This window comes from Gossypium arboreum, chromosome 10, assembly GCF_025698485.1.
Source record: "Gossypium arboreum isolate Shixiya-1 chromosome 10, ASM2569848v2, whole genome shotgun sequence".
Taxonomy (NCBI): Eukaryota; Viridiplantae; Streptophyta; class Magnoliopsida; order Malvales; family Malvaceae; genus Gossypium; species Gossypium arboreum.
In genome coordinates, this window is record NC_069079.1 from 19,924,418 (window position 1) to 19,936,207 (window position 11,790).

Sequence of the window (11,790 nt, forward strand, 5' to 3'; positions counted from 1 at the left end):
GGGCTGGGCCCAAAAAACGGGTCTAAAATTTTGCCCAAATCTGACCCGAATAAAAAATACTAAAACCACAGCTCGGCTAGGCTTTCAGTATTAATTTTTTATATTATTTTTAAATATATATAATACATTAAAAATACTAAAAATATCAAAATAAATATTTTCCAACAAATTGAAAATAAATTTTAAAAAATATGTAGACTTAAATAACACTAAGATAGATGCAACTTAATAAGCAAATGCCTCTAAAATAATAAAAAAATTAACAAATGCCTTTAAAATAATAAAAATTAACAATAAAATAATTTTTAACAACAAAATAGTAGTAATATAATAGTAAAATGGTAGCAAAATAGGAGAAAACAACAAGAAAATAACATTAAAAAAATACAGATTTTTTTGTCCTTTAGTGAATTCGGGCAGGGTCGGGCCAGACTCAGGCTAAAAATACCTTACCCGAGGCCTGACCCATTTTTTAAACGGGCCTTATTTTTTGTCTAAGCCTAGTTTTCAAGCCTATCTTTTTGTCCAAACCCTCCTACATTTTGGGTGGGCCTTCGGGTCGGGCCGGGTAGCCTAGCCCATGAACACCTCTAGAAGCAAGTGTGTTTATAGAAAAAAAATTGGGAGGGGCTTGAGTGGTGAACCTTAAAATAAAGAATTGAGCACTTGTGGCTAAATAGGGATAGAGATATGCCATGGAAAATAATGCACTTTGGAGAAAGTCATCCATTCTAAGTATGGCTCCCTTTCGCAATATTGGAGATTTAAGACATCTAAACCAAAAGAGATGTCAGTGGTATGGCGCGGTATTGTGGAAAATTCAAAATTTGAAGACGTGTCAAAATGGATTGGGAGTGAATTTTTTAAGTGGGTGGTCGAGAACAGTAAATCGATTCTTTTTTGGAGGATATTTGGTGTGGTAATTGCCCTCTAAATGAGGAGTTTCCTAGATTGTTTTGGCTTACTAAAGTGAAAAATAATGTGGTCAAAGTTGTAGCAAGGAATAATGGTTTTTGTGAGGTTCATTGGGGGGACTTTTTTTAGAACTTTGTTGGATAGGGAGGAAAGTATGTTGAACAAATTGAAAGCATTGGTGGGGAGTTTGGAGCTCGAACTTGAAGTGGAGGATCGCATTATTTGAATTCACGATAGTGCCGGGGAGTTCACAGTTAAGAAGTTGTTTGATTTGCTGACTTATGATGGAATGGGAGCTAATGATTTCCCATATGTTAGAATTTGGAAACTGAAGGTTCCACCAAGAGTCCGAAATTTCTAGTGGATGATGGCAATTAAACGTCTCCCAACCAAAGACTTTCTAATTAGCTGGGGTGTGCGTCTGTATATGTCAATTTGTGGCTGTCCATGGTGTGATAGGGAGATGGAAAGTACAAATCACCTTTTCTTTGTATGCAAATTTGTCGATGGATTTTGGTTTAGAATTTTCAATTGATGGGGTATCAAATGGAAACTTGTTGAGAATTTTTTCAAATTTTTTCCTTGTTTCATGATGTGAAATTGACAGGGTTACAAAAAAGTTTATGGTTTATAGTGATTTCGACGTCATGTTGGATCGTGTGGTTAGCTTGAAACAATAAAGTTTTCAACTGGACATTAACGAATTTAGATACAACGTTGTACCACTCTAAAATGAGATCTTTGGTGTGGGCAAGGGCACTGCATGAAGACTGTCAATTTTTGAATGGTTATTGGTGGTGTTGGCCTACGAAATATAGCTCCTCAAGAAGCATGGAAAACAAGACTACTTTCCACTAGAAGCCACCTCCTCCCTCCGGGTGGATGAAATTCAACGTGGCTGGTGTTGCTTTGGAGGATGAAATGGGTTGTGGTAGGGTTTTGAGAGATGATAAAGGAGTGGCTTGTGCGTTATTCTTGGGAGGGATTGAGGCTAAGAGATTGGAAATGGCTGAGATAATGGCCATTAAAACAACCATGCATATGTATATTGGATCGAGTCAATAACTGCATGTACTATGAGTCATTGAATTTTGTTCGTGTGTTGCTTTGGAATGGCTGATGAATAGGAGTTATAGACCGTGGTCGTTATGAGAACTTTTTGGGGATATTGATTGTGGAACTAACCAGTTGGCTCAATTTCATTTTGTAGTTATCACCGGCAAGTTAATGGTATGGTGGGTGCTTTGGCAAAAATAGGTATATTGAAATGTTCTTTTCTTAAGGCCTGGTGGTGAATTTTGTTTAATGCCTTCTAGTACTATTTGAGTGGAGGATTTTTGTCTTTGGAGGCTGTTGTAATCCTATTGTAATCCTGTTGTCCTTGAAAGAGGTTGGTGGCTTCAATATCTTTCTTGGTTTACATTATTTTACCTCGACTGTACAAAAAATAATATATATATATGTTATAAACTCATTTTGCATATCACTTATTGACCCATTTATCCATCTTCCTCTTTAAAATTTCAAAACTTAATCCTTAATTTGAGGAATACCCAAACGAAAGGTTAAGTTTTACCAATTTAAAGGATGGACAGAAATATTTGGAACATTGGCCTAAACTCTTGGGTAGATGTAAAATTTAATGATTAAAAAACTAACAAAAACTAATGATATCTCCACGTTCAATAGAATTGCACCAATTTCAATTTATTTATGATAATTTTACGCTATTTAATTTCTTAATTATTTTATTCTTCTTGCATTAGTTTAAAGAGGTGGAAAACCATAAGCGTAGAATTTAAGGGTAAACGTGGCTCGATTATGTTTGTTTTCTTGTTTTGGTCGTTTAATTTTAAAATTTTTAATTTAGGTATTATTATTTGGATTTATTTTTGTTTTGATCACCTATTCTTATATTGATAACGGAAATAATAATATGGTCTTTTTTATTTAGTATAATAACATATTTAGTGTTCAATATTTATATATTCTATTAATTTAACCTTAATTTTAAATAATTTAATAAATTTAACCCTTTAAATTTATAAATATTATCAAATTTTTCCTCTAACTTCTTTTAAAAATTGAAAAAGAAAAGGAAAAACAACTTACTTTTTCAAGTTTTAAACAACACCCAAGAGTAGAATATTAAAATAAATACTACATTTTAATATATATGATGATGATAGTTGCAGAATATGCATGTTTTCCTTCATGAAAATCGGCAGATAAAAGATGCTTCAATTGCAATCCTTGTGAACGTCCATTAATTTTGTATTTCACGTTTTCTCATCATTTAAGTCAATGAACTGATAGGAGAAGCTCGTAACTAGGGTTAATACAACTCTTACAAAGAATAAAAGCCTTTGTTTCTTTTTCGGACTAATCTTCAATATTTATTAAATTTTTTACATTTAATAAATGTTCTATGTTGAACTATTTATCAAAGTCTTTTAGTTTTTAAAAATCTAACCACCATAAAAAGATTTTAATTCAAAAATTGTTGCACCTTTTGAGTTTTGAATCTAACTTATTTCCAAGAATGTAATTGCTGACTCATGTTGAAATCTTATTTTGATTAAGGGTTTGTTTAGTGTAAAAAAAAAAAAATCACACAATTGATATCTAATTGTTGGGTGTTCCTTGAAACCTGAAAAAACTAAGTTGATTTATCCTTTTCTTTCTTCTAACTTTTCTTAAAGAAGTTTGAGGATTAATTTGATAAAATTTGTAAATGTGAAGGGTTAAATTTATTAAATTATTTACAATTGAGATCAAATTGGTAGAATATGTGATTATTGAGGGCTAAATGCGTTATTATACCAGTTAGAAAAAAGCCACATCATAATTTACGTTATTAATTTAATGATGAGTAACCAAAACAGTAACAAATACAAATATTAGTGCCTAAATTAAAAATTTTTAAAGTTGGACTTTTCATCATAGTTTTTCCTTTCTTCTCTACATATCTAGTGCCACCTTTTTATGTATCTCTTTTTCTAGGAGCAAGAATTTCATCATGAAACACCCCTTACCCGATCCGGTTGTCAAACTAGAATAATAAGATGCAACACACAAAAATAAGACAATTACATGCTGATAAATGATAAAACTAACATATTTTAATCTCATTCTTAATGCGTTTTTGGATGATTATTTATGCAAATTGGTGAATTTAATGCTCTCAATCCTTTTAATTCATGCTCTTATACTGAGGTGAGCATTTGGGAGCAAAATGAGCGAAAATCGGAGAAAAAGAGTAGATTTCAGGAGCCACACGGGCTGGACACACGCTCATGTGCTAGATCGTGTTGATTTTGCAACTTGCTTCCCAAACACGCAAAAAAAAACGTAATTTTTAGGCTTTCTGAACATTCTAAAGTCTATAAATACCAAATAGAAGAAGAGATGTGGATCATCAGAGAATATTGAAGAAACAACTCAAAGAACACCATTGGAGCCAACTCTGAAGCAGATTCCCATTAAGATCGAAGACCTCTTTTTAATTTCTTTTGAAGTTTTTATGAGTTTTTTTTATTTCTTATGGTTTTTCTTACTTTGATATGTTTTTATTCAAGATTATGAACTAATTCCCTAGATACCTAGGAAGATGAAACTTATGATGAATTCTATTATCTAATTTCTGTTTTACGTGATAAATATTTGATTCTTGTTCTCAATTATGTGTGTTTATTTCTTATTTTAATATTTTCGGGATATTAATTCATGTTTAATGTGCTTAATTCAGCAGAGGAAAAGTTCTTGTTTAAGAGTAGATCTAACATAATTGAGTAGAGTTGCATGCAATCTTAAAAATGGGATGACATAAATCTACCAGATTAGAGTCAAATCTAATAAGGGAATCTATAAATCAAGTTAATACGATGATAGAGGTTTTAATTACAAAGAGATTTTAATTAATCAACCTAGAGTCAACTACTATTACTCTCGAAAGAGATATTAACATAATTTAGATAATTGGGTCATTATGGTAATTGGGTCAGGCTTTGGGCATATCCATAAAGCTACCAGCATTGAAGTCCAACTTTGGGCATTGAGAGATGGATTAAAATTAGTGATGGATTTGAACACATGTCCTAAAGTTGAAGTTGATTCGATTGTTGTTATTAGTCTCATCTCTAATACTTTAATACTAACATTTTGCTTCATTGATGATTGATACTAAAATCAAACACACCTTCAGAGAAGGAAATAAGAGTGTTGATGCTATGGTGAATCAAGGGAGCAATTTTCGACCTAATGCCTACTTATGGATGCTTTTGTTTGTTTGTAATGAGCCCGTGAAGCTATTGTTATTGTGGCTGTGTTTTGAACTATTATCTAATCTAAGTTCATGTTTTCTAACCAGAAAAAAAAAAATGGGGACAAAGTAATCCTTATGTTAAGGCCAACCCTAATCCAACTTTCAGGCATTAAGATATGTTTGAGTCATGGATGATTCTCATAGGAGATCCCCTATATGTCATAAATCATTAACTGCAGAGTCGGTATTGCTCAACAGCAATTGAAAGCACTCTTAAGAAGCATTAAGCCGTAGTATAGTGGTACGTATTCATGGTGACCCAAGTTTCGATTCTCTTGTAAGCCTGAGCTCAGAGTTAAAAGATTTCGTGGAATCTATGGATGCAAAGATAAGGGCGAGGGCAAAAGCTTCAAAAGGTTATCTGGTCAGACAAGAAATACCCTTGTTCTAGGAAGGTTTAAGGAGTTGAGACGGACAATCCATCAGTTGACGCCGGATCGTTCTGGATATAATTATTTCAGAAAATCTTAACAATTGAAGACAATACAATAATCTGGAGTTTAGTGCAGCAATTCATCACTTTTTAAAAACCAAATGCACCAACCAAAAGAAAATTCCACTAGCTCATGCTTATCTGAAACTTTCCACTTTGTTCTTTAACTACAGGCTCATGTCCTTCTCTGAATAAAACAAGCTTTTCAAGAACTTTTTCAAGTATTTATATTCGAAATCTGTATTGGACACATTCAGTGGAGGTATTACAATGAAAACATGACACACTAAAATGGTCCAAATACAAGAAAAACAAATATATATACTTATGCCTGACACATCACATCCAAACACAATTTACATAGCTTATATATTCATATAGAACAGATATCCATAGCCTATCAAAATAACACAGATGGTTTCTTTACAAAAAGAACAAAAAAAAAAAAAAAGGCAAAGAAATTGCTGTGACAGTGTTATAGCAGGCAAGATGTCAAAAGATACAACAGAAAACCAGCCGGAATAACAGTATATGTTCAACACTTGCATCCCAAGTAATACAGAATAACAAGACGTACTTGTTAACGGTTTCAACATCACAAAGAAACATTGTTGCATTGACTGCTAAAGAAGAAATCACCAAATTTATCATTGTATTTATTGATAAAAAGTTCCAGATTCAGAGTAAGAACTCATATATAAGACCAACAAATTGAGGAAGAACTGAATTTAACAATTACATCCACCATTGATGAGAGCTTTAGAACATAAACATTGCAGTAGACTATTCACAACATTATTACTACTAACGTGCTTCTTTCTCGAAGCCCTGTTTATCAAACACTAGAGGAAGCTAATTTTGCCTGTAAGCTATATAATTAGCTAAAGCAATTAAGGGGGCAGATTTCTCAGGATCAAACCCTTGAAGCAACTCTAATGCATCACTCTTCAACTTCTCTGCAAACTCCTTTGATTTGTTTATCCCCATCAATTTAGGATAAGTCACTTTATCAGCCACCAAATCTTTCCCTGCAGTCTTCCCTAATTCTTTAGATGACTTTGTTACATCAAGAACATCATCCACAACTTGAAATAAAAGCCCAATATTCCTTGCAAATTTCCTCAACTTTTCCACATCTTCATCACGTCCACCACCAAGAATAGCCCCTAAAACCGCAGCTGCTTCAAGCAAAGCAGCAGTTTTATGAACATGAATGAATTCTAAATGATCCAACCCCACATCGGTTAGACCCTCACTGCTTATATCCACAACTTGACCAGCCGCCAACCCTTCAGTCCCAATAGATTTAGCTAATTCCCCAATTGCTCTTACAATCCTCTCAGGTGTGACACCAACTGTGGATACAGCTATATGTTCAAACGAAAAGGCTAAAAGAGCATCCCCTGCTAACACAGCTATATCTTCACCATAAACTTTGTGGTTAGTTGGTTTCCCTCTACGAAGATCATCGTTGTCCATGCAAGGAAGATCATCGTGGACTAAAGACATGGTGTGGATCATTTCAAGAGCACAAGCTGCTGGCATAGCCATGGATTCTTTGCCACCAACAAGGTCACAGGAAGCCAAACAAAGAACCGGGCGGACCCTTTTGCCACCGGCTAAAAGGGAGTAACGCATTGCTTCATGGATTTTAACAGGGTCACGGAGTGGAACAGCCGAGTCCAGGGCCTGGTCAACTGCATTACCCTTCTGTACCATGAATGATTTGAAATCAAAACTTGGTAATTGAGGGTCTTGGTCTTCTTCCATGACCGCGTCTTCTTTGGTAAGGACTGAGGATATCGAAGGAAGAGATGTAAAGCTATGTCTTTTGGGAGTTGAAGATGAGATATTCTTGAGGGGATTGAAGGGAAAGGATCTGGGTAAAGGAAAAGACTTGGAATTGGTTCTGGAAGCTTGGTTGAAAATGGAGTATGATTGAACCAAAGAACCCAGATTCACTGAAGCCATTATTTCTTTCCTTTTTTTTTTTGTTCTCTTTTTCTCTTTGAGCGTCTGAAAGATAGGGTTTTTCTTGTTAAGAAAGGGGATTTTGAATGAAAACGGAAAGCAGCTTACAGGATTCAGCTAAAAGTGACAAAATTCTAATGCAAATTCCACTTTCCAAAAACAAAAAAAAAACTGGGTATGGAAAGTCATACAATGGAGACTAGACGGAAAGTGTAGGTATTACAAAAATGATTGCTCAAGTGGAGGAGTTGGGGGAAAGAAAACGAAAGAGAAGGTAAAAGGAAAATAAATGGATGCGCATTAGTTTTAATAACAGCCAAACAGCAGCCAACACGACAAAAGAATTTGGGTGCTTCGTATGTATATATAGAAATAGCTATTACTTTATCATCAAATATTAATTTATTATGTCCAAATGAATATTAAATAAATAGAAAACATGGATCACGTGTGAGGGCTAGGGACGGGTTTGAGTTTTCCTACATTAGTAATTAAACATGTTGACCTCAACTGCCAGAATCATGTTTCATGCATATCTCACCATCAAACTGCTGTCCATTTTTGTTTCACTTTTATCATTTTTGCTCATAGCTTCATACCCTTGTAATCCCTAGTTTTTATTTTTTTATTTTTTGGGTGTAAATGTAATCGTAATAATCAAGTAAAATCAAATTAAAGCTAATAAATTGAGATTAATTAGACAAAAAAGCACATATATGATAGCACTCATACACTTACGAATATAATAGTGCATGGTAGGTCTTAAACTTAAACATTTGGGTAACAAGTACAATACAATTACAAATATAAGTTTTAGTAATCATAGGTATTAAATTATTATAAACGAACAGCCTAAGTAACCATCAAATTACTATAGCAAGAACGAATTAAGAAATGATACAATCTAGGTTAAGGGTGAGCAAAATTTGATTCGATTCGAAAAATTAGATAAAAAATTTAAATTTTGAATTAAACAGTTCAAGTTATTTGAGTTAATCAAGTTATTCAGATCAACTCGAATAAAAAATTAAGTTTTTTGGTTTAACTCGAATATGAATTACACAATTAGATTTATCTGAAAATCCAAATAAGAAAAGACAAAACTACGTCATTTTGATAAATGTTTACTTTTTTTTTTAAAGTTAAAATTCAAAATAATTAAGTTAAAAGGCAAAACTACGTCTTTTTTTTTATAAATATTTACATATTAAGTTAAAAGACTAAATCATTATATTGTTCATGTAGTTAAATAATTTTGTACTTCGTCTACTAGTTAAATAATCAGTCCATTTAAACGCAACATTAAGTATAAATAATAAGATTCGTTAACTCGACTCGATTTGATTCGATTCGAAAAAAATTTAAATTGAATTCGGTTGCTAAAATAGGTTTTGTGAACTCGACTAAATCAAAATTTTTTTATTCGATTTGACTCGACTCAATCGAATACTCACCACAATTTAGACTAAAACCAACAAACTGGACAAACTCCCATGCATGATGAAACTCAGAGATCTACACATATAATTGCATAGGTCTCAAACCTTAATGCTTAAGATTGAGAGTCTCCATTTACCAACTTATATAAAAATATACATTTAAATATATATTATCAGTTGATTTAAAGGTTAATGTAAAGGATAAATACCATTTATTTCTTAGTAAGCTGAGATTTATGACAATTTTCTCATTGACTTTCTTCTATTTTAATAAAATCAATAAAACTTAACATTCGTCAATTATATTACATTTTTATTGATTATATTACCTTAATTATTATAAGTGAGCTAATTACTTATTTGTTTAAGAAATTTAACATTGTGCATAATTCATTTTATTTATAATAAAAATCATTTAGGAAAATATGGTTTGATGTAACCATCCATTCCATTTATCAATTCCAAAAAAAAAAAAACAAATAAACTTAACATATCTACTTATATATTAAGTAATCTAAATAATCAAACTTTCTTGCTCCAAATGCTCTTTTAACTTTCACTTACGTTTTGTTTATTATTATTTATCAAAAATGTTTTTGGAATAATTTTGAAATATATATATATATATATATAAAGGAATCAACGATAATTAAAGCACAATCATTAACTTGATTCGGGAGTTGAATAAATCTGTAAACACCAATTGCTTTTGAAAAACCCATTGGCGCCAACACATTGGCAATCTTGTTACCCTCACGATAAACATAAACAACTTCGATCTCCTAATCTAATCGTACCAGTCTCTAGCCCTCACTAAAGCATTAACAACATGATTACCATTTTGTGCTTTAATCAGGGAAATTGTTAGCAAACTAGACATCCCTAAAATCACCTTCCTTGCTCTCATGTGGCAAGCCTGCTGCAGTCTCTCCAAAGCTCCCCAAACCTCTGTTTCCATAATTTAAACTGCTTTTTAACCTAAAAGCAAAATTTATTTATTTTTTTAGCTTTTGTTTTTGAAAAAACACTTTGGAGCAAATGACCTTTATAACCATTATTTATAATCCAATGTATTTATATTGAGATATACAATTATTTTTTATTAAAATTTATTTCAAATATATCACATATATATATATATATATATAAAATTTGTAAGGATTATATAATATTAAAAATATAGATTATATATTTAAATTAAATTTTACAAATAATTAATATTAATTATTTATAAATATTTAAAATTTATATTTTATATATGAAAATATTAATAATGATTTGTAAGCAATTGATAGTTTGGGTTTCTTAGTCCCTGAGTCCGGAGGAAAATAGTGAGCGCCGATAAACTCAGGATTATGGAGGGGTTGTTGATAGATAGAAGAACCAGCAAGATTTCTTTCGTTTCGAACATCTCCGAAAGGATTTCTCCTGTGCAAGAAGGGGAGAAATGTTTTCAAGGAAAACTAAAGGGCTTTAGATTTTTTTTTTTTTTTTTTTAGTTCCTAGGATGCAGTTTCTGGTGCTTTAGGTTCCCAGTGCACTGCCATTTCGTTCCAATCCATGAATGACAAGTGTCATTGATGTGTAAGGATGGAGCAGTGGCTTTTAATTTTTTAGGGTGTCCCGTATTGCTTTTTCCTTTTGGTTTTCTTGATTTTTTAAATGCATCGGTTAATTTACTTTAAATATATATTAATAATTAATTAAAATAAATTATTTTTATTTTCTCACTAAAATATGAATTTAGATATTTGTTATTTTACTCACTAAATTATAAAAGAGGAAAAGAGGAAATTGATGTTAAAAAAAATGAAATTTCAAAATTGATTAGAAGAAGTGAGTTTTCAAAAGAAGGGTGGGCTTCTTATTGAAAATGTTTTATGTCTGTTTTAGGTCAAAGTCCAGTTATGATGCCCTCCACGTGATATGCATTTTTATGAGACAAACAAAACTACGTGTTGTACCAGATACAATGTTGCCTATATTTTACTTCTTTTAATTAAAATATAAGATTATTTCATGGAATATATAATTAATTTAAAAATAAATTCTATTTTTTTTAAATTTCAATTACCAAAATAGGTGTGAGTGGGCCATCATTTATTGTTATTATTATTTGTTGAAAAAACTTAACATGTCTATTCTATTACATTTTATCAATTTTATTACCTTAATTTTTAATTAATTAATATTATTATAAGTGAGTGTTTTCATTGTTTTAATTATTTAATTTTTGAGAAATTTAACATTTTGTATATTGTTATACTTGTTATACAGGTAATAGCAACTATAATATACCCATGGATTTTTTATGAGTCACCTTATCAATCACCTGATAAAACACTTCCGTTACGTATAACACTTATTTAAACACGTAGAACAATACCGACCTGTTAAGGTGAAAGACAAACCTTCAAGGATACACAAACTCAAGACAAATCACACTTGATAAGCTGCTTTCAAATGAAAAGAAAATCCATCAATACTACTCTTGCTTAATAGATAACAATGGCCGAGTCAAATTAGTTTTTTGTTTTAAATGGATCTCATTTACATACCAACTGGTTGGCTTTTATAACTCCAATTCTACCAAATTCATTCATGGAATGTTGTGCAACCAACAAATTTGAAAGGCTATTTTTAGCCTTTTTGGCTCTTATTTAGCTCCAAACCTTACCAATTCCCATATATTATCCTTTTATATATAT

General features: G+C 31.7%; 1 protein-coding gene across 1 annotated transcript; it reads right to left on the minus strand.

Annotated features, from left to right (window-relative positions):
• Positions 1-6,307: 6,307 nt before the first annotated feature.
• On the minus strand, positions 6,308-7,974 carry LOC108487366 (geranylgeranyl pyrophosphate synthase, chloroplastic). Its single transcript, XM_017791687.2, has one exon. The coding sequence runs from the start codon at positions 7,641-7,643 to the stop codon at positions 6,525-6,527; it is 1,119 nt and encodes a 372-aa protein (XP_017647176.1). The 5' UTR covers positions 7,644-7,974; the 3' UTR covers positions 6,308-6,524.
• Positions 7,975-11,790: the final 3,816 nt, after the last annotated feature.

Bases quoted from the DNA above. Each gene is read 5' to 3' on its own strand.
- LOC108487366 (XM_017791687.2), bottom strand. From the start codon at position 7,643: ATGGCTTCAGTGAATCTGGGTTCTTTGGTTCAATCATACTCCATTTTC.